At 40.2% G+C, this 27,581-nt stretch overlaps 2 protein-coding genes and 1 long non-coding RNA gene across 4 annotated transcripts in view; 2 read left to right on the plus strand and 1 right to left on the minus strand.

Annotated features, from left to right (window-relative positions):
* LOC108589347 (ankyrin repeat domain-containing protein 26) overlaps positions 1-5,556 on the plus strand; it is a 92,665-nt gene extending 87,109 nt beyond the window's left edge. Inside the window, exon 15 of the transcript XR_013530146.1 lies at positions 782-5,556. The gene's annotated coding sequence lies outside the window, so the exon portion shown is untranslated. The remainder of the gene's footprint in view (positions 1-781) is intronic.
* Positions 5,557-5,747: 191 nt separating this feature from the next.
* LOC144580533 (uncharacterized) lies at positions 5,748-24,525 on the plus strand. Of its 2 annotated transcripts, XR_013530148.1 has the most exons (5): positions 5,748-6,347; positions 11,929-12,026; positions 18,633-18,678; positions 19,468-19,502; positions 22,860-24,525. XR_013530148.1 is itself a non-coding variant. In XM_078357679.1 (4 exons), exons 1-4 carry the CDS (start codon positions 16,866-16,868, stop codon positions 22,877-22,879), a joined length of 558 nt encoding a protein of 185 aa, XP_078213805.1. In that variant the 5' UTR covers positions 16,576-16,865; the 3' UTR covers positions 22,880-24,525. The 2 variants fall into 2 exon arrangements, 1 of the variants encoding a protein (XP_078213805.1); XM_078357679.1 differs by lacking the exons at positions 5,748-6,347; positions 11,929-12,026 and adding an exon at positions 16,576-17,322.
* Positions 7,843-16,453, minus strand: LOC128930327 (uncharacterized). Its single transcript, XR_008478256.2, has 3 exons — positions 16,230-16,453; positions 14,000-14,078; positions 7,843-7,973 (listed from the first exon to the last, which is right to left on the minus strand). It is a non-coding gene; the product is annotated as an uncharacterized LOC128930327 (long non-coding RNA).
* Positions 24,526-27,581: the final 3,056 nt, after the last annotated feature.

The raw sequence follows: 27,581 nt of genomic DNA on the forward strand, positions 1-27,581 counted from the left end.
GCACATTAAACATCGCATGAGGAGCCAAACTTCCTTTTCTTTTCCAGACAGTCCAATGGAGGGGCACTCATGCTAGGGAGAATTGGCAGTTTGACTTCACCTCACTTTGTGCCTGTCAAGGTATTAAATATCTTCTGGTCTTTTAGACACCTTCCCAGGTTGGATAGATGCTTACTCCATGTGAATGGAAAAAGCAGTGGGGATAGTAAAGGTCCTCCTCAAGGAGGTTCTACCCCGGTTTGGCATCCCAGGTCATTGCAAAGTGGTTAATAGTACATCCTTCACCTCACTGGTTACTCAACTTGTTTCTCAGACCTTGGGGATCAGTTACTTTCTACATTCCTCCAGGCATCCACAACCCTCTGGAATGGTTGATAGATATTAACCAAACTCTCAAGTAAACCTTGGAAAAATTATGCAAGGAAACCTCAAAGCCTTGACCAGAGCTACTACATATTGCTCTACTGAGGCTGAGGAACATACCCATCTCTAGCTTACAACTCAGTTCTTTCAAGTTATGATGTGGAAAACCCTTTGTTTGCTTTCCTATTGGATACTGAAACTTGCCAACTTACTAATTATGTTACTTCCCTATCCCAGTTTCAGCTGGGGGCTCAAAAACTAGGCCAAAAGACATTTTCACACCCTGAAAACTCTGACTAAATTTTATACCCACCAAGTAAGTACTCAAGTTATCATCAAGACTGGGAAGGATGGCACTTCAAACTGTCTACTGAGTCTTATTTGGAGAGGATCTTACAATGTTTTGCTCTTCCTACAGCAGTTATGATGCTGGGGATCACCATGTGGCTTCAATACTCCATGATAAAGCTGTATTACTCATCTCTGGCAGAGGAAGTTGTAAAGGTCCCATCAGACACCTGCACCCTTGAGCCCCTCCAGGGTCTCAGACTCCTCTCAAGCAAAGCCAAAAGAATAAAGATAAGTAAATTAGTAATGCTTTGGCCTGTTACACCATGAGTCATAATACTCCTTGCAAGTTTACTACTCTGAACAAACACCCCCTCCAGGAAAAGGAGGGGCTTGGCATCACCACAGGTGCCACGATGGGAATAGCTGACATTGGCACTTACTGCTGAACCTACCAAAGCCTGTCTCTGGAATTGGCTCAAGGGATAGAAACCACTGCTTGAGCTATAACAGAGTTACAGTGGCAAGTCAGTTATCTCACAGCTATAGTTCTCAAACATGGTAAAGGTCTTGACATGCTAGCTGCCGATCAGGGAGGAACTTGTCTATGCTTAGAGAAGAGTGCTGATCTGGATTAAGACATCAGGATAGGCTCAGGAGCACATTAGAGATCTCATAAACCAGGCTTCTCACCTTTGTGAAAGGACTACTGAGGGTTGGCTCTCCTGGGGTGTCATCTGGTTCTGATTCTTATGGCTCCTCCCCTTCCTGGGACCCCAGACCTCTATCTTCCTTCTTCTCCTTTCTGGGCCTCGCTTCTTGAATCTACTAAGTTTATTTCATCCCATCTAGAAGCTGTCAGACTTCAGATGGTCTTGTGACAAGGATTTCAACCTCTTTCCTACCCTTGAGGACAACCACATTTCTGCATGTCTCCTCTGGACACTGTGTGTGAAATGTTTTGAGAGACAACAACCACGTCTGAAACCTTCTCACCATGACAGCAAGCAAGGGGAGGGACCTAGAAGACACTTGACACCCCTTTTCAGCAGGAAATAGTTACAGAAGAATGACCTCCACCCCATTTCCCAAAAGATTTCTGAGTCCCAACTCCTTAAGGTAAATGTAAGAGTAGGCAGTTTGTCAGACATTAGCAGGCAGGAGGGGAGGTGCCCATGTTGGAAGGAACAGCCCAGAACACCTCTTAAGATGCCCAGTACTCACTCTATGATCAAACTATCAAAATGTGGTTAACTAGATCCTGATAAGGGAGAAAAAAAGGCAAAAGCAGAATTCTTGAGAGCCACGCAGGTGCAATGAATAAAATTTAATGACTGTTTGACCTTCCTGGGTGGCAGTAATGAGCAATGTCCCTATTGGGTGGGTTTGTATTGATCACTGTGTTCAGTGCATGTGCATTAACCACAATAAGGGAGGATCCCACAAGCCTTGGTGAGAACTGGGCAAGGAAGGAAGCCAGACCATGGAAGATCAAATGCAGAATGTCCCAGGAATGTTTACAGCAGGATCAACCCACTCCTGTCTTGAAGTGTACTTTTACTTCCCCAGTAAAACTTTTACCTGCTTTACTAATTGGTCTTTTGGGCAAATTCTTCCAAGAAGACAAGAACACTCTGGGTAACCCAGATAGGTAACATCAACATGAGACTTCACTCATAGTAGGAGTTTGGGGATCTCAAGGTGAATCTAATAATGACAAGGTGTGTCAATGATAGAATTGGTAAGGAAAAAATAGTTCAACTATGTTTAATTTATTTCAAGAAATTTATCTAAGGTTTGACCAGTTTTCAACTATGGGAAAATTACAAAAACTGGGTGCAGTGGCACACACTATAGTCCCAGCTACTCTAGATGCTGAGGCAGGAAGATCACTTGAGCCCAGGAGTTCTAGGTTGTAGTGTGAGACGATGGTGCCTCTGAATAGCCATTGCACTCTAGCACTGCAGCCTGGGCAACATAGAATGACAAAATACAAAAATTTTAAATAATTTGTTTTAACAAAAATAAATTGTAACTAGTTTTTTGTGTCTCATTGTTATTGAAAAATTCAGTCAGTGCATTTTGGCTTATGGTTTTGATGGTATTTTTATGAATTCCTTAATGCACAGAAAAGTAATAATAGACCCATGTGAAATGAGGCCTTAACCTTCTTTCTTTACCTGGGTTCATGTCCTAACACATCATTGAAGAGCAAATCTAAAGTTTTTAAGAAATCATTTCAGCCAAATAGCTTAAAAGAGAACAAATTAAATGCTTGTATTAATACAAACATTACAAAAATCCTAGGTAGCTGATCTTAAAAATAATATATTTAGTTTTGTTTTAGTTCTCCGCAAAAAAAGATGATGAGAGTCTAAGTGCTTCAGAATCGTAAAATTCTGCCACTGTGTACAAAAAGAAAATGAAAAGTACTTCTGTAAATTGTTAAACATGATTAAAATATATGTGCTTAATTTTTTACCAGCAAAATCAGGTAATATATCATTTTGCAAGATGGCAATGAAAGATGGTACAAATGCAGATGTGGTGCCAGGGAAGATTTTTGAGGCAAAAGGTGTTTATTTTTAGTATTTCTAGATAACTTGAGAAATGGTTTATTTTAAACTTAATGTAATAGGTCCAAGTAGACTTGGTTCCCTTGTGAGCCATTGCTTTGCAAAATCGTGTTAGACTTTACAAGAGAGATTAAAAATGATTCTATCAAGATACAAAGATGTGAATCCATAATCACTACAAGATGTCTAGAAAGAATTTTAATACAGTTGCCATCTGCAAAATTCTTAAGTTAAAGAAGATGCCTTCTAGAGTTGTTAGAAAGTGTAAGTTGATTTCAAACAGTGATGAACTTTCTGAATGCCTCTTCTACGTTGGATTTTACTATGATATTTTCAAATAGGTAAAGCCATTTTTTTATTCTGCAATGAGCTAAAGAATGGCATAACAACAAGCAAGGTCAATGAAGATATCCAGGGAGTAATGTATGAATATTATATATATCCAGTGTTGTTAGACTGTTTTTTGCAAATGATATTTGTCATGGCCACAAGATACAGAAAGATGGAGAAAGCTATTTTTCCACCAAAGAAGGGCAAATTGATAGTTTTTAAAAATTTGGAGAGGGAAATGAATATATACATAAAGGTCATCAAATCTGTCTGCATAAGACCACTTTGAAATGTGTGGGTTCTTTACAAACAAATATGGCTCCATTTTATCAACATTTGAACAGATATGTTCATGTATAGTAAACAAACACAACCTAATGATAAGTTACTTCTACGAAACATGTGGAAACAAGTATCACAATTCAGGTGCTTGGAAACCCTGACAAAGTGCCTCTGTGAATAGGTTCAGTATATGCCTCACGACTCTAAGTATATTGGGTTTCAGGAATGAGAAACAAGTCCACATTCTGAGATGACAGTGTATGATAAGATGAGACTGGAAATCAAGGACTTTCATTATGTTTTATTCTTGTGGATAATTCAAAAATGAAATGAAGCGATCCCAGCAACATCTATTCATTGAGGCATTTATTTAAGTTTATTTTGGTTTTGAGGCATTTTCATGAGATATTTTTCAACTTATTTGGGCCCTGAAGCATGTCAACTTATTTTGGATATGAGGCATTTTTCAACTTATTTAGGCCTTAAAAGACCAAAATGTTGATTATTCTGTGACAGTGCTCACTTACAGAACAATAAGAACTGTGGGTTACTTCAATCTAGGATTTGTTCTCTCTGTCATGACAAGAGCCTTTTTGATGGAAGTGCCTTGCGTCATATTTCAGATGATAGATACATGTGATATAATCCCACAAAATGCCACAGGCTTAGCAGAAGCTATTATGAAAAGTAAGGGGAAGAATGATCCAGAATTCTATATTGATTGTCAGGGGACAATAGTCATTTCTGCAATCGGGCATATGTCCTTTGAAAGGGTTTATAATAGCAAACCTCACAAGGGCAACCAGAACTCTGAGGTGTTCACTCTGCACACCTCAGACCCCTACAATGTAGTAAAGGTGACAGCCAAAATAGAAAGTCACAAACTCACACTGTTCAATGACCAATTTTTGGAAGTTGAGACTGATAAAATCTGTATTTACTCAGAAGATTATTTTCCTGTTAGAACCTCTGGGTGTAATTTTGACAATAATTTGTATTGGGCTGATGACACAAGGGGGAAACATAAACTGCAGGCACTGGACTTCAGCAGTACAGGAGCAGCCGTGTGCAAGGCCATTCAAGAGGGAAAGGCTGGTGATCACATTGCCACACGTTTTTGTGCATGGTGTCATGAAAGGTCTTAACCCCTGACATCATGTGCTTTCACAGCAAGATGGTTCCAGTATTTAGAAATGGGCCTTGTGCATCATATACTTCATAAGAGCTTGGAAAATTCTCACCCAAGTATTGCAAAATGCCAAACATCTCTGCATGCTTGCTATGTTCTCCCCAAAGTAAAAATTCATTCTAGGTAAATTCTGGCCTTGGATGCCGAGTAAATAATCTGGATTGTCAAGTGCCCTTCACTCTTTCTGGGTTTATGGCAAAAAGGAGACACTGAAAGGCATTAAATTTTCTGCCACCTTTAGAAGAACTTGTCAAAGAAACACTCTGACTCTCCCCATCTGACTGTTGTAGTCATATGCCGCCAACACCAACCTGAATTTTTATAGCAATTATTACATAGTGATCACAATCACATTCAAGTCCACATTCTAAGTCTTAGCCAGGTTTTACAGAAACGCTGATGATGTTCTGTAGACCTTTTAGTGGCTACAATCAATGACTTGGAAGACAAATTTGGCTTGCTCACTGTTTCAACAGAATATACTGGTGAATCCTGCTCTGTCAGTGTATCTCACATGTGTGTCTGTCTCTCTTGTTGTGTTAGAATTCAGTGTTCCAGAATGTTAACTTCTACAAATACCTGTATATAGAGCAAAAGAGAAGCTCTTCAAGGCAAATACAGTGTATGTTGTATAAGCGGAGCTCTCTAGCCTTGGATTTGAAACGGTGATGTTTATTGTACAGAAAAAAGGTATTCCTTTTTTATATTTTATTTTTAATTTTTGTGAATACAAAGTATTTGTGGGTTACATGAGATGTCTTGATATAGGCATGTAATGTGAAATAAGCACATACCCTCAATCATTTATTCTTTGAGTTACAAACAATCCAATTACACTTTTTATATTTTTTCAAATATATGATTATTATTGACAGTAGTTGCCTAGTTGTGCTAGCAAATATTAGGTTTTAGTCATTCTTTCTATTTTTTTGGTAGCTGCTAACCATTCCCACCTCCCCCTACCCTGTCAGTACCCTTCCCAACTCTGGTAATCATCCTTCTACTCTCTCTGTCCATGAGTTCAATTGTTTTGATTTTTAGATTCCAGAAATAAGTGAGAACATGTGATGTTGGTCTTTGTGCCTGGCTTATTTCACTTAATGATGTTCAGTTCCAATATCTAGTTGCAAATGACTGGCTTTCATTTTTCTATGGATAAATAATACTCCATTGTATATCTGTACCACACTTTCTTTCTTTTCTTTTTCTGTTATTATACTTTAAGTTCTGGGGTACATGTGCCGAATGTGAAGATTTGTTACATAGGTATACACGTGCCGTGGTGGTTTGCTGCATCCATCACCCATCATCTACATGAGGTATTTCTCCTAATGCTGTCCCTCCCGTTTCTGCCACCCACTGCTATCCCTCCACTAGCCCCCCCACCCCCCAACAGGTCCTGGTGTGTGATGTCCCCCTCTATGTGTCCATGTGTTTTCCCTCTTATGAGTGAGAACAAGCATGCACCACATTTTCTTTATCTATTCATCTGTTGATGGACACTTAGGTTGCTTCAAAATCTTAGTTATTGTAAACAGTGCTACAACAAACACAAAAGTGCAGATATCTCTTTAATGAACTGATTTCCTTTCTTTTGGGTATACACGAAGCAGTGAGATTGCTTGATGATATGGTTGATATGGTAGATCAATGTTCAGATTTTTTGAACGACCTTTAAACTGTTCAAGGAGATGGGCCTTTTGTGATTATTTCATTGAGATATCCACCCTATGAGTATTTGAAAGGAATGCAAGTTGCTGGAAAATGAGAATGAAGAATGCAAAGTGATCAGGCTACAGTGTCATGTCACTTTTCATTCTGAGGTGAAAAAGGGAGTGTGTTTAATAGAAAATATCTTTCCAAGTGAGACTCTGTCTCAAAAAAAAAAAAAAAAAGAAAAGAAAAGAAAAGAAAGAAAGAAAAAGAAAATATCTTTCCAGGGTAAAATTTTAGGTGTATTGTTTTAGTGTCACAGTCTTGGATGATGGGCCCCTGGAAGCTCTCAACATCTCTTCTTGAGTGGAGAGAGTGTTAAGCCCCAAATCAGATGGAGTAGTACAGTTTCATCTTTTGACAAGAGGGCAGCAACTTGATTACTTTGAGTGCTATTCAACAGTCTCTGCTTTAATTGAAAATGCAATGCAAGCCAACTATGCTGCTGCTAACTCCTTGCTGGACCTGTTCTGCTACCATCACAGAAACTGTGGTCTCACTGGACAATCGATTAACTAGGGAGCCTTGAATCTTGGATGACTGCTGAAAAAACATTATCTTCAAAGCATTTTAGCCGCCAGAGGAATACTAACTTTTCAAATATCCCACATCCATTAATATCTTGAATCATGCTTGATTCGGAATAATTCTTAGCAAGCCATGTTAAGTGGGCTATCTGGCCTTGGATTTGAAATGGTGATGTTTATTATACAAAAAGGAGATTGTCCTGTTGTAATTATTTTATTGAGAAAGTCAACATCTGAACACTTAAAAAATGCAAGTTGCTGGAAAATTAGAATGAAGAATGCAGAATGGTCAGACTACAATGTACCATCAAATTTGATTTCAAGAAATTACAGGAAAACTTTCCCCAAGTTCCATCTAAAAGAATTTACTTCTACAAAGAATTCCAAGATAAATTAAATTTTCTAATTTTCTGGAAGAGTTTTACATTGTTTTTACTCATTCTTCATCCCAAGTATCAATCGATGAGTTATTTTGCCAGAGAATTCATGAATATGAAACTCAAAGACAATCCAATATCCACATTGCTTACATCATTAGGCATAGATTCAATGTTAGCTATGACAATTGAAGATAAGCTCTTTTGTGATTTAAAGGTGTAAATGCCTCTTAGCAAACTGCTTGATCCAGATGCAGCTGTGCAAATTCTAAAATGGTTTCTGGAAGATCAACTGACTTCAGAGAGGAGAGGAGTGGCCACAACCCACCTGAAATTAAAAAAAAAAACCCAACTATGCAGCATGCCAAATTAGAATGAGAACAGAGGTACAAGATTATAAACAGAATGCGTCAAACTTGTCTTAAGTTTACCTAAAGTTTATTTTCATCAGGCAACTTCGATCAACAATAAATTGACGTTCTAAGCTAACAAGTCTTTAGAATTTTTATATGTTAGTAAACATTCTCTATATTGTTATTTTTATTATCCAAGGCTAATTCTAAAATGTTTAGTAAAATTTAAAAATGAGTCTTCATTGATCAAAAAATGAAGTTTGTTAAAGTTAGTACTTTCCTAATTAAATTGGTCATTGTTGGTCTTTTTGTTTGGGACTTCTGCAAAACTCCACTGAAAATAAATTAGTAGAAATTGTTCCTAAAAACCCAAAACTGAAGAATTTAGTCAATTGTTTTCACAAAGAAAAGAAGGAAATTTGCTTAATTAGTAGAGCGTATCATCTCTATTATTCTTGTTGTTCTTGATTAGTGTTCTGAGACAGATATGATGGCAAGTAATTACACAATTAAAATAAATATATAGATTTTTATTGTATTATTTATTTATTTATTTATTTGAGTATCAGCCTCACTCTCTCATCCAGGCTGGAGTGCAATGGCACAGTACCATCTCCCTACAAACTCTGCCTCCTGGGTTCAAGTGATTCTCCTGCCTTAGCCTCCTAAATAGCTGGGATTACAAGCGTGCACCACCATACCAGGATGATTTTTGTATTTTTAGTAAAGACAGGATTTCACCATGTTGGCCAGGCTGGTCTCAAACTCCTGACCTCGAGTGATCCTCCTGCCTCAGCCTCCCAAAGTGTGGGGATTACAGGCGTGAGCCACCGTGCTGGGCCAAGATTTTTAAATTAAGTGAAAAAAAAAAAAAAAAGATCATGCAAAGCCCTTGAAATCATTATGGCCTAATTCTAAAGTTTTTTACTACTATGCTATGACTCAACATCAGTTAAGGGCTCACTCTGGAACAGGTGCTACATTAAATTTTAGCAAACGTCAAAAGATCCCTGTGTGATAACAGGCTTCAGTGTTGAAGTTTGTGTGCGTGTACTAGTCTCGAAGTTTCTGGTGTCCACTAATCCAGTATTAGTCTAGACACCCACAAATCTAGTTAGACTTCAGAGTAGAACTGAGAGTAATCCTTACCACGGGAGACTGCGGTGTGGTGTCTATTTGGAAATTATTTTTCCTTGATTGTTCTTTGCCTTCTATGAGTTCTTCAATGCAAAGAATATTTTTACATTGTTATATGGTTAAACTGATTAGTCTTTCTCTTAAACTTCTCCCTCTGTGATCTTACTTAGGTTTCTCCTACCCATACTATTTTATGTACATATTTACAATGTTTTTTCTTATACTGTTTTTTGACTCATTTTATTTTTCAGCTATTTTAGTGTAACAAAAATAATATCAATTAATTGCAAAAATACTGAAGTGGCATATAACTTTCTGAAGTGCGTATGTATTTTTATTTTACCAAGGAGATGGGGGGAATGCCGTGTTATGTTTTTACATACATTTTGGCTGTTACACAGATGAAGCATCTTCTCGCTTGTTAATACATGATGTATACTATTTCTTCTGTGCAATTCCTCTTTAAATTCTTCACTCATTTTCCACTGGGGTTTGCAAGGTTCAAGTTACTTGAATAAGCTCTACATATTCTGAATATTCCCTTTTTGTTATATATACCGTGTAAATATTTTCTTCGAGTCTGTTATTTGTCTTTTAACATTATCAATAGTTTGCTAAAAATTTTTTTTAGGTAGTAAAATTTGTCCATCTTTTACTTCGTGATATTTGTATTTCATGTTATGAATCAAAGGCATGACTATTTTTCAAATTTAGTTTTTTGCAGTACTGATTTTATATTTTATCTCAGTTTTTATGTTATTTGAAATTCATTATTATTTGTTTTTCACATTTCAGTTAATACCCAAATTTCTCAAAGCAGTTCTTTTCTCTACTGATTTCAAATGCTACATTTGTCATCTCTGGAATTCCTATATATTTCATGTCTGACTGCCACACTACTGCTGTGGATGTGTTTTGTACCAGCACAGTACTGTAGGGTTGTCAAATGATCTGGTATCTGGTAAAAGTGGACTTCCACTCACTGTTGCTTTCTTCTTTCCAGAGAATAAAGAAGTGATTTTTATATCGGTTCTCATTTTTGTATTAACTTTGAAGTAGTTTGCCCAATCACATGCCAATTACCATCTGTTGAAATTTCAGTGTTTTTAGATGTGAATTTTAGGAGTAAAAACCATCTTTTTTTTTTTTTTTAGCACTTCAGATTTTTATTGTCTTTTTTCAATTCAAAATATATTCTAAATTTCATTTCGATCGTTGTTTCTTTATGAATTATTTAGAAGTCTGATATTTGATTTCCAAACACTTGTGGTTTACTAAGTATCTTAATAATACTGACTTTTTTTCTGTTTCAATTTTTATTTTAGTTTCAGGGGGCACATGTGCAACTTTGTTATGTAGGTAAATTGCCTGTTGCTGGGGTTTGGTGGCAAAACAATTTAGTCACTGACGTAGTGAGCATAGTACCTGACAGGTATAGGTAGTTTTTCAGTCCTCACCCCTTTCCACCCTCTCCTCTCACACAGGCACCCTGTGTAGTATCGACTGGTCCCTTTTTTGCCCATGTGTAGTCAGTGTTTAGCTCTTACAGGTGATAATATGTGGTTTTTGTTTCCTCTTCCTGTGTTAATTTGCTTGATTAATTTGGTAGATGTAGCCTCCAGCTACATCCATTTTGTTGAAAAAGCCATAATTTCATTCTTTTTTGTGGCGCATAGTGTTTCATTGTGTATGTACTACACGTCTTTATCTAGTCCACCACTGATGCGCCTCTGGGTTGATTCCATGTCTTTTCTATTGTGAACAGTGCTGTGATAAACATACAAGGACATATGTCATTTTGGTAGAATGATTTCTGTTCCTTTGTGTATAAACCCAGTAATGAGATAGCTGTGTCAAATGGTAGTTCTGTTTAAGTGCTTTGAGAAATCTTCAAACTGCTTTCTACCATGACTGAATTGATTTACATTCCCAGCCCACTGTGTAAGTTTTCTCTTTTCTGCAGCCCCACCAACATCTGTTACTTTCTGACTTCTTATTACTAGCCATTCTGATTGGTGTGAGATGGTGCCTCATTGTGGTTTTGATTTGCATTTCTCTAATAATTAGTGATTTGAGAAGTTGAGTATTTATTCATATGCTTGTTGGCTGCATGAATGTCTCTTGAGAAGTCTCTGTTCTTGTCTTTTGTCCATTTTTTAATGGGGTTGTTTGTTTTCTGCTTATAATTTTGTTTAATTTCTTTATAGATTCTGGATGACGCTTTTGTCAGGTGCATAGTTTGCAAAAATTTTCTCCCATTCTGCAGGTTGTCTGCTTACTCTGTTGATAGTTTCTTTTGCTGAGCATAATCTCTCTAGCTTACTTAGGTCCCATGTGTCTATGTTTTTGTTGCAATTGCTTTTGGACACTTGGTCTTGAAAACTTTGCTATAGTTTATGGCCAGAATGGTATGTCCTGGTGGTAAGATATTTTTGGCTATTCAGACTATTTTTCGGTTTTATATAAGTTTTAAAATAGTTTCTTTTCTCATTCTGTGAAAAACGACTTGGTAGTTTGATATAATAGTATTGAATCTGTAAATTACTTTAGGCAGTAAGGCCATTTTAACATTATTTCTTCCCATTCATGAGCATAGAATGTTTTTCCATTGGTTTGTATCATCTCTGATTTATTTATTTATTTATTTATTTATTTCTATTTTCTTTCTTTTTGCTTCCTTCCTTCCCTTCCTCTCTTCCTCCCTTTCTTTTTTTTCCTTCCCTCCCTCCCTCCCTCCCTCCCTCCCTTCCTTCCTTCCTTCCTTCCTGATGGAGTTTCGCTCTTGTTGCCCAGGCTGGAGTGCAATGGCATGATCTCAGCTCACTGCGACGTTCACTTCCCAGGCTCAAGTGATTCTTCTGCCTCAGCCTCTCGAGTAGCTGGGATTACAGGTATGCACCACCACACTTGGCTAACTGTATTTTCAGTAGAGATGGTGTTTCTCCATGTTGGTCAGGCTGGTCTCCAACTTCTGACCTCATGTGATCTGCCTGCCTCGGCCTCTCAGAGTGCTGGGATTACAGGCGAGAGCCACCGCACCCAGCCATCATCTCCGATTTCTTACAGCAGTGTTTTATAATTCTCACTGTAGAGATCTTTCACCTCCATGGTTAGTTGTATTCCTAGATATTTCATTCTTCTTGTTGCTGTTATGAATGGGGTTGCAGAACTGATTTGGCTCTCAGCTTGAACATTGTTGGTGTATAGAATTGCCACTGAGGAATGCCATTGAAGAATTGCCACATAGTTTTTGACAATGGTTGAACTCATTTACACTCCCACCTGCAGGATATACATGTTCCTTTTTCTCCATAACCTTGGAGAGAAAAAAATGCCACTTTTTGTACATTGCTTTTGTATCCTGAGACTTGATAAACAACTGAAGTTATTTATCTGTCCTAGGAGCTTTTGGGCGGGGACTGAAGGGATTTCTAGGTATGGAATCATATTGTTACATTGTTTGTGAAAAGAGATATTTCACTTCTTCTCTCCTTGTTGGATGGCTTTTCTTTCTTTCTCTTGCCTGGTTGCTCTGGCTAGGACTTCTTGTACTGTGTTGAATAGGATGACAGTTGACATCCTAGTCTTGTTCTGGTTCTCTGGGGAATGGTTCCAGCTTTTGCCCATTTGGTATGATGGTGGCTGTGGGCTTGTTATAGATGACTCTTACTATTTTGTGATATGTTTTTTCAATGCCTAGTGTTTTGAGGATTTTTAACATGATAGATGCTGAATTTTATGGAAAGCCTCTCTGCATCTTTTGAGATGATCATGTGGTTTTTGTTTTTAGTTCTGTTTATGTGATGAATCACATTTATTGATTTGCATATGCTGAACCAGCCTTGCAGGAATAAAGCTTACTTGATCACAATAGATTAACTTTTTGATGTGTTACTGAATTTGGTTTCTCAGTATTTTGTTGAGGTTTTTTTCTTTCTTAGAGTCTTGGTCTCGTATTTTGTTGAGGTTTTTTTCTTTCTTGGAGTCTTGGTCTCGTCTCTAGACTGGAGTGCTGTGGCACAGTCTTGGCTCACTGTTTTCCAGGGTGTTGAGATGTAACTTCCCCATGTCACACTAGGTGTTGTTTCCCACGTTTTCATAACATGATGGATTGGGGGTGTTGCGAGCATTGGGAAAAGAAAACCGAGGTGGCTTAATGTTGCTGTGTTTCAGCAGTTGAATGTTTTGATTATTTATGTGTTTTTCTTTGTATGATTATTTGGTTAGTATTTAATATCATGTAGTGCTCTGTCTTCTCCCAAAATGATGTGTATTTAACTTAGGAAAGAAATGTAAAGTTTGGTAAATATGATGGGTCATGAAGGTGCAGTGAGACTGACTCCATCCTACTTTCAGGGATAGGCCATCCCTCTCTGACAGTGAAAAGTGACACTATCTTTACACCATAGTACCACACAGGGCTAGAGCTTCCCTGAACCAGCTGGGGATTGTTACCTAGACCCAATGTTGTTTATTGTTAAATCTTGTGGCTTGAAATATCTACTAACGGAATTGGATATCTGAGTCTAAGTTACTATTTCTGACATACATAATTGAATCAAATGCAGGATATATATGTTAATTTTTTAAATTTACCACTTTATTTCAATTATTCTACCAAGCTCATGAAATATTTCACTATTTGTCATAAAAGTGAGGTTATGGCACATGTATTCTAAGATTTAATACATTGTTTCTAGGGGAGATTGAAATATAGTATCCTGAATCTTAAATATTATAGAACTTTTAAACAATTTGGCTTAGTTGGAGAAGGCTGTGGCATATTTAAGGATGTTATGTATTCCACATTACTACTTAAGAAACAGATTTTCAGGCTTGGTATGGTGGCTCATGCCCATAATACCTTTGGGAGGCTGAGGCAGGAGGATTGCTTGAGGCCACGGGTTTGAGACCAGCTTAGGCAACAGAGGAAGACTTGGGTTCTGTGAAAAAAAAATCAAAAAAGAAACATGCTTTTGAGATAATAGTGAGAAACTTTTGATTCTGTTACATGTCACACTAAGACTAATTGAAGATAAGGAAAATTGATTCTGGAGATAACAGAGACAAGGTAGACAGAACACGTTGATTTCTGATGTAACAGACAGTGTTTGATGAAACTGTTTATAGAAAGGAAAGCCAAAGTGCCTTATTTTTCTGAGATACCTTTTAATAACCCAACTGGTAGGTGAATAAAGCTTTTGAAAAAATTCAAAGCAAATGTTACTAATCACCAGACAAGTAAATTGTAGTTCTGACAAGCATCCACTGATACAGAATCATTGAATTCTAGAGCTGGTCAGGGCTTTTTAAAGGCATCTATTCCAATGCTGATAATTTACAAAGAAAGGGCTGAGAATCATAGTTATTACATAACCTGCCCAAAGTCACAACGGTAGTTAAGTAGCCACATTGGGACTCATAACTCCTTATCTTGAGTTCTAGACCAGAGCTCTCTATCCTAAAGCAATGTCAGAGTTATTCTTTTTTATTATAATAATAAAAAGTAATTTTTTATGCAGACTGGGTCTCACTGTGTCGGCCAGCCTGGACTCAAGTTCCTGGCGTTAAGCGATCCATCTGCTTTGGCCTTCCAAATTGCTGAGATTATAGGCAAGAGCCACCACACACCTGGTCTTTGGAGGGACTCTTGCTTTGTGTGTTTGGGCTGGTCTTCCTCTGTAGTCACTAAGATGTTCCTGCAGTATAGTATGAAACCTTTCTGCACAAATTCAGTGGATCCTGTGATTTTATTTTACATGTAATAAGATACATTACAAATAAATTCACAATTAATAAGCTAGACAATTCACAGTCAGTAACCTATGGCCTAGAAAGGTTTATTCCTTTATCCATACATGTTTATAAGGAAATGCTTGAAGAAGTCGTCTAAATATGCAGATTCCTAACCATCCCCAAGAGAAAGGGAACCACTGGAAGGCAACTTGGGAGGGTGTGTGGGGTTGTTCTGAGGTTGTGAAAGCCACTGAAATTCACACATAAGGAGGTAGAAAGGGTAGGTACTTTTGAGTACCTACAAGTGCAGGGTATAACTTGGGCTTCATTAAGATGCACCACCTTTGGGGTCAGATGGAACTGGATTGAGTCCCAGTTACATCTTTCATTACTACACGCTAGTGAATTTGTTTTCAAGTCCTCTGAGTCTCAGTCTTCTCATCTATAAAACATGGGGTTGTTATGAGGCTTACATATGGTACATGTGTAAAAATGTAGACACAATGCCTGTCATTTTGTAAGTGTTCAATATATGGAGGGGGAAGTATTAGTTTTCCCTCATTTAATTTTTAGAACAAGTCTATAAAATTTGAGTTATTCATATTTCTTAGACAAACCAAGCATGAGAAAGATTCCATAAATCCCCACAGTCACAAAGCAGCTCCCAGTACTTTTACTTGGTAATTACTAGTTAAAAGTGGCAATGGCTGGGACCAGTGGCTCATGCCTGTAATCCCAGCACTTTGGGAGGCCAAGGTGGTGGACCACTTGAGGTGGGGAGTTAGAGACCAGCCTGACCAACATGGAGAAACCCCGGCTCTCCTAAAAGTACAAAATTAGCCAGGTGTGGTGGTGCATACCTGTAATCCCAGCTTCTTGGGAGGGTTGAACCCAGGAGGCTGAGGTTGTGATGAGCCGAGATCATGCCATTGCATTCCAGCATGGGCAATAAGAGTGAGACTCCATCTCCAAAACAAAACAAAACAAAATGTACCGTGTAAACCAGGATGATCTCGATCTTCTGACCTAATCATCCACTCACGTCAGCCTCCCAAAGTGCTGGAGTCACAGGATTGAGCCACCCTGGCTGGCCCAGTTTTCTTTTACATAAGCCTTTTCATTTGTTGAAACCATAGATTCTAAGTTGCTCTGTCCAAGTGAAAATTAGAAAAATGTGATGTACTTAGTGTATAAATTTTAGAAAACTTCCCTTACTACTCTCGTTAGTTTGATTGAATATGTGTGTAATTTTTTAAAAATGTAAACTGAATAAATATGTATTGAAAATGTAAGTTGTCATCACAGAGTACACTTAGTTCATGGCAATGCTTTCTCTGAAGGCAACTGCAAAAACTTACTCTCTCTTCTTTTTAGTTTGCAAGAACTCAGAGGCCACAGGGGAAAGGGAGTTCTTTGGATATGAGATAACGCATGAAGCAGATGTGGTTACAGTAATTTTGGTATAATTCATTGTAAGGTGATGATCTCTAGGAACGTCATCACAGTGGAGAAACCTGAAAGCTCCCAGCAGCCAGCAATGAATGAAAGGTGTGGGCGGGGCTGCCAACAGGGTGGGGCCTGGTGAGCCATGTGCCTGGGCTCCCACATCACAGTGGGGGTGGGGGTGCCTCATAGAGGAGACTCTGCTGATTGGTTCCTGGGCACAAGGTTGGAACTCTGGTGGTTGGTAGGGCAACCTCCTTCAGTTGGTAGAAAGCAGCGGAAGGAGGAACTCCCTCTGTGCTGTCTTCTCCGCGATCTCAGCTCTCAGGCTTGTTGTATCTAGACCCATTTTAAATAAAGCAGGTTCCCTTAAGACCAGTCATCTCAGGGGAGGCAGCTGAGGCGGGGCGTGAGCTGTTAGTGGGGTGCAGCCCCATAGCCAGGGGCTGGCCCTGCCAGCGTGCCTGTGTTTGAAAGAGGTGAAGTGTTGAACTCTGCAGACTGGGAGGCAAGGGAAGGTCTAAGTTGCTGGAGAGGAGCCAACGTGCCCCATGGGGAACACGCTGGGTTGTTTTTGCCCCAAAGTTCGCTGCAGGCGAGGTCTGCGTAGGCTGTCTGAGGATCTGTCCATCTCTGACATCAGTGAGGCGATGGCAAGCATAGGTGCGGGCCAAGACAGAAGGAACATGTCCAACACCAGTGCCAGACCCATTTGGGGCCCGAGCTGGCTGTGTGGGGTGGTGTCTGGCAGCTGCGATGACATCTATAAGGCAGTGTCAAGCATAAGTGCAGACCAAGGCAGAGAGGAGCAGAGGCCGGGCAGAGGGATCATGGAGCTCCCCAATGCCAGACCCAAGCAGAGCCAGAATGGGGTGCATGGGGCAGAACCAATAGAGTGGGAGGTGGTGGAAGCACCAGGCCCTACTGCTGTGGAGCCTGCCCTGTGGGATTTGGGAGCCGGTGAGGGCCATGACCTGCAGCACATCAGCGACCAGGAGATGCCCAAAGGTAAGGAGATGAATGAAACTGTTTGCCCTCAGGCACGCCTCTGGCTGACACTGATATCAGTTCTCACCCCTTCCCCCACCCCAGAGGCATCCACAGCCTCCGGCTCCTCCCTCCTGCCCCTAGCCAGCTTTCCCAGGCCCATGTACCAGGCAGGAGGACTGGCCCTGCCTCGTGCCTGCCCCCACCCTTCATTCTTTCTTCCTGCTGCATCTGGAGGTTTCTTTCCTCCTCCCTACCCCAATGCCCAGTTCTGGTTCTTTTCTCAACCCCAGGCTGGCCAAAAGCTAAGTTTTCCAAATAGAAAATGTATGCTACAGATTTCATTGCTGTAGAGGAAGTGTCTTACAGCTCTTCTGTTTACTTTGGTTGGCCTCTTACTTTATTTAAATGTTAGAATAATTAAGCTTCATGATAAATGTGACTTTGTAGCTGAAAGGTATTGTTCTCTCAGAATATTCAAAAATGGTGAAAGAATGAACAAAGATAGTATGTGAATGAATTGTGCCTTTATACACAAAGCATGCCAGTACTTGTGAAAGCTTTTCCTTATTCGGTGGTGTAAAGTAAGCCTCTGAGTGCTTTCACACACCAGGTAGCAGATGGGTAGTGTTGGATGACGGCCCAAAATAGACTCTTCATATCATTTTTGGGGATTTATAACACATTTATAGGTATGTCTCATTTGACCCTGTCTACAAAAAAATGGTTTATAATTAGCCAGATATGGTGGCTTGCACCCACAGTCCCAGCTGCAAGAGAATCTCTTGAGCCCAGAAGTTTGAGCCTTCATTGAGTTCTGCTGGCTCCATCTCACCATTGCACCACTCCAGCCTGGGCAACAGAGTGAGACTTTGTCTTTTTAAAAAATTGTTTTTGCCCCAAACAGCTCTTTGTTTTAAGACATCTGAAATATTGAGCAGGTGTCTGACCACAGTAATTGACCACAGCCTCTTACTGCTTGAGATTTTCCCTGAAAGGTGCTGGTAATAGCAGCCTAGAGGAAGGTGGTTATATTTGATAAGTAGAGGGAGGAGGGCATGCATGTGATTCATCTAAAAGTTGCATCTGTTTATTTAGGTGCAAGTTTGAAAAAGAAGTCCCAGCCCCTTCCTGGTTTTATTCCACATGCATGGAGAGATCCTGTGATTTTTGCATTCTCCAGTAGAATTGGGACATTGGTGCCTTTATTTTCTTGACATTTATTACTAAGAACTTTTCTCAAGACTGTGATGCAAATGGTTATGTAGCTTTAAAAAGAATCTTTTCTACTCACCTCACTTATAACATTGTTTCCTCTTCTTCTGCTACAGATACTGCTTCTGACCATCCAAGGGCAAGCACACTCTTCCTGAGAAGGTATCAAATGAGCGATGAGACAATGTTGTTTCCGCCTTCAAGGAAAACCTACAACTTTTCTGTCTTGTGTATTACAGAAAGTATTTAGAGAAACTCAGATATTAGTTAAAAAGTTCAACTTTTCATAGATTTCCTTGTCTTATTTTCATATGTGATATAATTTCCTTTAGTTGTCACTGTTTATGGAAACATACAGACTTTGTGTTTACACATTTGGTGACTTTTTACCAACACAATTAATTGGCCACATGATTTAGTGTAGTAGTCACAGATTTATGCCTTTTTCTTCATACATAAAGAAAACAACAACAACAGTAACAACAACACCCCAAGAAGTTCCTGTATGAACTCAGAGCAGGAACTCACTCATCACCAAGGGGATGGCGCTAAGGCATTCATGAGGGATCTGCCCCCATGATCCAAAGACTTCCCCACCTCCAACACTGGGGATTACATTTCAGCATGAGATTTGGAGGGCACACACATTGCCTAATTTGTTTTGCCTTTCCTTATGTACATGGGGATTCTTTCATTTGATCGTAAGAGAATATGTGTTAGGTCAAAAAGTAAAACTGTGTTTTTAAATTTTACATTATGAGATTCATCATGCCAGATTATTTAAATGTTAAATTTTGCTTAAATTAAAAAATTTTTTTAAATTGATTTTTTATATATGGTGATAATCAGATTTATCTTGTTTTATATAGTGATGGTCAGATGATTAGCAAGTACTTTTATTCTATGCTATTTTATTATACCAGAATTGATTAGTTATATTTTTATTTTTAGTGCAAGGAAAGAGGAGAAGCTTTCGCCTATATTCTGTAAGTAAGCTTTTGAAAAGTTAAATTAATTGTTTAAATTAAAAGTCTATCTGTCATGATTCCTTAGAAATGTAACAGGGACCCAGTGCTGTTAGCATGATCCTTTCTTGGTGAATTTTCTAACTCTTTTCTATTTTCCTAAGTGTCAGATTTATGCAGGAAAGTCTTTAACTTACTGTGCCCATTTTTAGGGCTGTCTGACATTTATGTTAAATTTAAATTATTTGGTTGTGATATAAAGATCTGCCTTAAATATTTAATCTTTTAAAATGAAATCAAATGGAAAATAGCAAAGTCCATTTTCTTCAACACTTTCTGCTGACTCCCTGTCATAGCAGCTGAAAGTGCAGCATCCTCACTCCACTGCGCCCTTATTTCCCTCCCCGTTTCTTCCACCTGTAACACATTTTTAATTAAATCATGAAGTGATATTTACATGATTATGACTATGCACATCATATTCACTGCTGAGTCATGTAATGTTCTGAGTGTGCCTCCTCCTTGTACATCCTTCATTCTTTCTCTTAAATATTTCTGAAACCTGAACACTTCTGCACTTCTCCCAGATAACCTCCCTTTTCCTAGCCCATGATGGCTCATAAAGCCAAATAATGACCATTAGCCTCCAGCTGGTCTCTTTGTTTTCACATCCTTCATTTGTGTGTGTGTGGAATTGATTTTCTGACTATATTCCTTTGGCTCTCTAATGACTGTTCTTCCCCAAGAGTTGTAACATGTGTCACACGCCTATCAAAAATGTGTTTTATTTACTAAAAAATACATTCCATGTTTTTTTCTTGAAGCAAGTTTACTTGGCCTTTCATTATCATCCTCAGGATAGACTGTGTTTTCCTAGGCTGCCCTGCACCTGTTGGCCCGGGAGCTCTCTCTGAAATCTTCTGGGACCACTAATGTTGGGTCCCTGAGTCCTAGACTGTGCATTGCCCTCTGCCTTTTGTTATTCCCCAGTGGTGCTGGAGTGCAGTTTCTGAGGAAAGGCTCATGTACACACATGTTTAGAGATCTGGGCTTTCTTAAAACCCCTCCTTTGATATAGAGTATAAAATTCTAGAATGAAAACTAAATGTCATGGCTTGAAAACATTTTTCTATTGCATTTTTATTATACTGTTTTTGAAAGTATTGCCATTGTGTGATACGTCATATGTAATCAATGTTTCCATCTGTCAAGTTTTTAGGACCTTCTGTATCCCTGAAATTCTGAAATTGTATCACAGAGCTTGGTATGGACCTTTTATTTTATTGTGACCATTAAGTCTACAATAAAAGTTAGAGAATTTTTCTGTGTGCTCTGTTTTGTTATTATTTTAGTCTAATGATTCAGATGTTGGACCTCTTAGACCAGTATTTCTGCATTGATCTGTAATTTCTTCACCTCTGATTTTCCAGTTTGTCTTTTGTTCTGTTCTTAGAGATTCTTTGACTGTCCATGCTAACTGTTCTATTGAATTTTTTAAAATCTCCTTAAGGGTGTTTTAAGATTTGTAAAAAAGTTTTGCTCCTGAAATTTTACTGGTCCCAGGAATTTCTTTTTTCGTGTTGTTTTGATCTTTCATTGGAGGCTTTGCTCAAATGTGTGGTGGTCTTTGGCTTTCTTTCATTGAAAGCAGGACCTTTTTTCACTGAGGGGGTCTCACTGTAGGGATTTGGATGTCGAGGCAGCTTTTCCTTTGAGGGACATCAGTGTATTATATGAGGGAATGAGGGTATTTTCTTTGCCATGGTTCAGTTTTCTTTCAAGAAGGGTCTCCCAATTTTCTGCCTGGGCAGTGCAAACATGGCTGCTGGCTTTCCAGAAGCAGGGTTGGGAAGCAAGGTGGAGTTTCACTTTGTGTGTGTCATTTACTCCCATTTCCCAGGTTTTAGTCCTGGTAGGTCTGAGCTCAGAAACCTTCAGGTATAATATATCCAGAGAATACACATCCACATTCCTTATAAGATGGGAGGACAGGTGGACCTGGGGCTCTAACCGCAGATTTACTATTAACCTTGCCAGCTCTCTTGTATGTTTCACCCTACCTTCCCAGGTACCATGCACTTTGATTTTGGAGACTGTGTTGGGTTCTTCAAAATACACAGGATTGCTTGTTTCTGTTCAAGTGGGCACTAGGGTTGTGTTTTCATGTCAGTTACTACTCCTCTATCTGCTTGTCACCTTGCAACATTGACTCAGAATCATCTGCTGTCAATCCTGCCTCCTGGTCCTGTGTATAGTGCTTATTTTGTGACTAATTCTCATGAGATTTAAGAAGGAAGAGAAAATAAATTTGTGGTCAATTCATCATATTTAACCCAAATTTAGAACATATATGTAAGTGTAAATCTAAGTTTAAGTCGAACATAATTATGACATTAATTCAGACAATTTTCTAGTTTTACCTATAATAAGTATAATACGTTTTTCCACTCAGGCCTTGTGTAATAATTCTATTCAAACTCCATACCTGCCATGTGGTCCCATTGCTGTGCAACATAGATAGAGCTGATTTTGTTAGCACACAAAGTATTGGAAATTTTCAAATTAGCTAAAAGTCATTACTTATTTTTAAAACATCTAAAACATGTCTTATAAAAAAGTGGGGAGAAAAAGTGATCTTGAGGGCCAGGTGTGCTGGCTCATGCCTGTAATCGCAGCACTTTGGGAGGCTGAGGCAGGTGGCTCTCTTGAGGCCAGGAGTTCGAGACCAGCCTGGCCAACATGCTGAAACCTTGTCTCTACTAAAAATACAAAAACTAGCCAGGTGCGGTGGCACACATCTGTAGTCCCAGCTACACAGGAGGCTGAGCCATGAGAATTGCTTGAACTTGGAGGCGGAGGTCACAGTGAGTGATAGGAAATTTTAAATCAAAAAAATGGGGACAGATATCACCTAAACCTGTACCAACTAGTCTGTGTTTTGGTGCTTTTTCCCTGTTATTTTTATTCTTGTATATGGAATCTTCCTCAGAATTGACTTTTCTTATGTTAAAGTATTATGCTGCACAGGTGACAGGTAATATTGTTACAAGCTTGTCACAATGCTCTTAAAATCTTTAGGAGCCCTATTTTATTTTTTATGTGACAGTATCATCAAGCAATGAGCCCCATTTTAAAATTATAAAGTAAGTTCCTCTTGGCTCTGGCAGTCTTTTCATAGTTCTTAAAGGAGACGACCTTAGTGAATGGACAGGAAGTTGCATCCTCAGAACCTGGCCGAGTGTAAACCTCAGCCAAAGCGCTGCAAGGGAACCCTCTAAAGGAATCTGTATGTGTGGCTTCTTATCAATGATGCCTTTTAAAAAATGTTGGAGCCTTTTTAAAAATTGTGCCTGTTTTCTCTTTGATTGACTTTCCTAGGCTATGTCACGGCCGTGTGAATACAAAGATCTGCATCAAGATGCTGCTGCTATGACAAGGATCATCAGCATGGATTTCATCAGGATTCAGCATACTAATGCCATCTTATCTTAAAGAGAGAAATTAGCATTATAAGGTCCTGGACTTGTCAGCTATAAGGACTACAAAATATCACTTCTCCTGCTGAAAAAGACCAGCAAAATTAGGATTTTCTTTCTTCATGTTTTTATTAAATATTTATTGTTGTTGTTGTTGTTGTTGCTGTTGTTGTTGATTAGGATTTTAATAGAGCAGAGACTTCTTCAAATAACCACACTGTGAAGCTGGGTGATGGTGGCATGAACAGTGGGTGCCAGGTGCTACCTGCCCTTCTTGTTCCACTGAGTCCAGATGGCATTCCTAGGGCACCACCTTCTTGAACAACTCTTGGGGAGGAAGACTGTCACATGGACACAGCACATCCCAGTCCAGAGTCCACAGTCACCCGCAGTCCCAAGCAGGTGACAGTCTGAGCTGAGCTAGAATTCAAAAAACTTTAGAATTGGCTCCAGATTTGTGAGAGGACCTGGGTTTGGATCTCTGTCCATGGAGGCACTGAATGCACGATGACCAGAAACAACAACTATGGGAAGAGAGAATGGCATGGGGACAAGGCTGTCATTACTCCAGGTACCATGGGAGCTCAGGCCTGTTCATCTAGTCTTTGGAGGGAATCTGTGCATGTGAAATGACGCTCCCACATCATGGTTATAAATGGAGAGATGAAATCAGCTCATCTTCCCCCAGGCCCACAATGGTCATGCCAAAACACAGAGGCTTGCTGTGTGGCCAGGCTGGAGCCCAGTGGTGAGATCTCAGCTCTCTGCAACCTTTACCTCCCAGGTTCAAGTGACTCTCCTGCCTCATCCTCCCAAGTAGCTGGGACTGCAGGCATGAACCACCAACTCAGCTAATTTATATATTCTTAGTAGAGACCGGGTTTCATTACGGTGGCCAGGACAGTCTTGATCTCTTGACCTCATTCTGCCTGCCTCCGCCTCCCAAAGTGCTGGGATTACAGGTGAGAGCCACCGTGCCCAGCCTCTTGCATTTACCATTCACAATAAAGCAGTTTGGAATATCCCACTGTTGATTTGTGATTTCCTCCTCCAAATATAATCTGTGGCTCTGTATACATAATTGAATATTTTTGTGTATTGATATTTTGTGTCTGAAGATGAAATATTAGATGAAACATGTTAAAACATTTCATGCAAAGCCTTCAGTGGTTGTAGAGTCTACTCTTTGGTGAATACATGAATTAATCTATTTTAAATATTAAAATTTTTATTAGATGTGATAATGATATTTTCTCTTTTATCTTCATTTGTTAGATAGAGTTACTTACATTCTTCCATAATTAATGATACTGTATCTTATATTTGATGTACAAAACTCCTAGAATATTTGGAATTGATCATTGAAATTAAACAGCAAAATGAGAATTGCTGAAACCTAGTGATAATGTACTCATAATGGGTTTATTATCTATTATCTCTATCATTGTTAATTTTTAAAGTTTCCATGGAAAACTATACTATGAACTTAAAATTTTCTATAAAACCCTTCGTGCCCTGCACTTTAGCTCCAATGCATAATGAATAAAGGAAAATGGATTCTCCTGTGGGAATTCTGCTGGACTCTTCCTTTCTTTTCCCTTTAACCTGGGGGGAGCATCTTGAGATCACTATAGGGTGAGGCGACAATGAGTGGGGTCCCTAGAGCTGCCACTGGGAGGAGTGTTTATGTGGAGATGGGTTTTGTGGCCACGTTTCTTCCTTGGGTCTTTCTGGTTGTGATGGTGGCTTTGGGGATGGTTTCTGAGGATCCTCTCAGAGGAGTCCTCTGCCTGTGGTGTCTCCCCTGGGGGAAGACCTAAGGATATCTGGAGAGGGATTCATAGGGTTGCCCCTGTGTGACAGCGGTGCCTTTTGTGGGTCCAGAAAGCACCGTTTTAGGGGCGGTGGAACCTCATCTCCCCTGTAGGGTGAGTGGGATTTCTGAGGGAGTGCTGGAGGGAAGGAAGCCTTGTGTGTCGGGGTCGTTGTGCAAACTCAGTACAGCCTTAGACCTGGGGAAGTCATGATGGGGACTCAGAGTTGCTTGGGGCAGGAAAGGTGGTGGCCTAGGCAGTCACCAAGGTGTGACAGCATCGCTGATGTCAGGAGGCAGTTTTGGGAGGGGTCTTTGGAGGGGAAAAATTGTGGAGTCCCCACAGGTGGGGAAAGTGTGAGGGTGTTCCAAGGTTGGAGGTCAATTCGGAGTGGGTGGGAATAACCTAGGGGAGCTCTCAGGGGAATAATGGGCTCCCCAGGGGTCAAGGGTGGAAGGAAGGGGCCTAGGCAGGTCCTGTCTTGCAGGGCCTTTCTGTAGGGCATCTGAGAGATAAATCCCTGGGGCTTTATCCCTGAGGTCGCCGGTACCCCAGGTGGGGTGTTTCCCAGGGTCAGACCTTCCTGGGTCCTATAGAAAGGAAATGAAACTGGCTTCTTCCTCCCTACCACCTGGTTGACGCTTGGCAAACTCCCTTTGGGGAGTCCTGGGGCTTCTGGGTGGGGAAGCCCCTTGAGCCCTGGGGGACAGGCAGGCCACCCCTTGAAAGCCGGCAGCAGGAACAGATGGAGCTATGCACCTCTGCATCCTTTAATTATGGAATTGGAACTGGGTTTTCTTGGCGATGGTGCAGGTCTGAGGGTGGGTCCGGCGCTCCCCCTGCTCCTTCTCTGCCAGACACAGTGTTCATTGCAGATCTGACCCCCTGGGCTGGCGCTGAGGGGACTGCGGCCTGGTGCAGGGTGACATTCAGGCTCCAGGGACTGTCAGGGGCCATCTTCACCCTGCGAGCATGAAGTCCACCCCACAGCTCCTGCACTGGCCAAGGAGGGCACATAGCACCCAACGTAGACCCACAGCCTGAGCTCCTGAGATTCTTTTTATTTGTGACACAGAGTCTTGTTCTGGAACCAGCCAGGCCAGGTAGGGATAGAAACATAAGTAATGCAGAGGGCTGGGAAAAAAAGAAAAGAAAAGAATAAAAGGCAAATTATTGAATGTGGTAGTCATGAAATATGTGGTTTTGCATTGGATTTCATTGTTACTTTGGGTTTAGAATGAGTGACTGAATGTGGTTTTAGGACTGGGATAGGCAACTGTAAAGCTCCAGGCCACTGGGCCCGGGAGGGTCTTGCTGACCTTCCTGTGAGATGCTCTTTTGAGCTGTGCTTGATAAGGGATATGCCCAACCCTATGAGTACAGCGTCACATTCCTAACACTCTGTGAGTCACAGTGGTCTTCAACAAATTAAAATCATTTCCTTTGCTTTTCTGACCTGGTTAAACGAATCACGTGGTTCCCGCCCATTGATACCCCTAGGTCAGTCACCAAACACGTGCCTGTTAGCTTGCTGCCTCCCTTTCTTTATTATGCTTTGAACTGGACCAGAAATATATTTCATTTTTACCATCTGTGACTTGGGTTCCTGAAAGTCGAAAGAACCTTAGTGTATGTTGATATGTCTATTTTATAAAATGCTTTACTGGGGTATACTTTGCTTTCACTCTCCTTTGCCATGTCAGATCTAGACAACAATCAATTTTATGTCTCTATACATGAGCCTATTATCAAAATGTCTACTACCCAGGATCGTGAATTATGTGGCCTTTTGGGTCTGGTTCTTTCACTCCGCCTAATGATTTCGGGTTTCACTTCTGTGGTAGCGTGTGTCATGACATCATTCCTCCTGGATGGCAAGTAGTGTTCTATTGCATGGACAAGACCACACGTTGTGAGCATTCATGTAAGAGTCTTTATGATGATAGGAATTTTATTTCTTTTGCATACTAACTTTGGGTTAGAGTTTCTGTGTCCTCTAGTGATTTTATGTGCAACATTTTGAGGGATAGCCCCATTTTTGTTTTGTTTAGTTCTGTTTTGTTTTCAAGGTGGCTACAATATTTTACAGTCCCATTTGCAGCATATGTGAGTTCCATATTCCTCACTTCTTTTCTGACATTTGTCATTGTATCTTTGCTATAGCCATTTAAGTGGGTGTCAATTAGTATTAATTGTGGTTTGACTTGTATTTTCTTAATAACGGATGAAACTGAGCCAATTGGCAAATTGTGTATCTTCTATGGAAAACGTCTATTCAGTGATCTTAGAACCTCTCTCCTCCCCCTAAATATCTGCCATTCAAAACCCCATGAAACACATGAAGGGGCAGTGTTCAAGTTGGGGACACTGGGAAGTCCTCAGGCCACCCCTGCATGAGGGCTGCCCCAGGAGAGCAGGGCGGGCTTGTGAAGGCCCTGAAGCTCTGACAGCCCTGCCCACCTGCAACAGGGGCCCACACAGAGGAGGTGGTCTTGCCGGCCCCCGCAATGCCTGGGTGTCCTCTAGAGACATTTGGGAGAAGGTTCTTTGCCAACAAAGATCCCTGCTACCCAGCAGGCAGGGGTGCGTGTGTGTGTGTGTGTGTACCAGAATTCTAGTGTTTAGAGTGGAATTTGAAAATTAAAGTGTAGGGGCCCGGTGCGGTGGCTCACGCCTGTAATCCCAGCACTTTGGGAGGCCGAGGCAGGTGGATCACGAGGTCAGGAGATCGAGACCATCCTGGTCAACATGGTGAAACCCCGTCTCTACTAAAAATACAAAACATTAGCTAGGCATGGTGGCGCGTGCCT

This window comes from Callithrix jacchus, chromosome 20 (assembly GCF_049354715.1).
Source record: "Callithrix jacchus isolate 240 chromosome 20, calJac240_pri, whole genome shotgun sequence".
Lineage (NCBI taxonomy): Eukaryota > Metazoa > Chordata > Mammalia > Primates > Cebidae > Callithrix > Callithrix jacchus.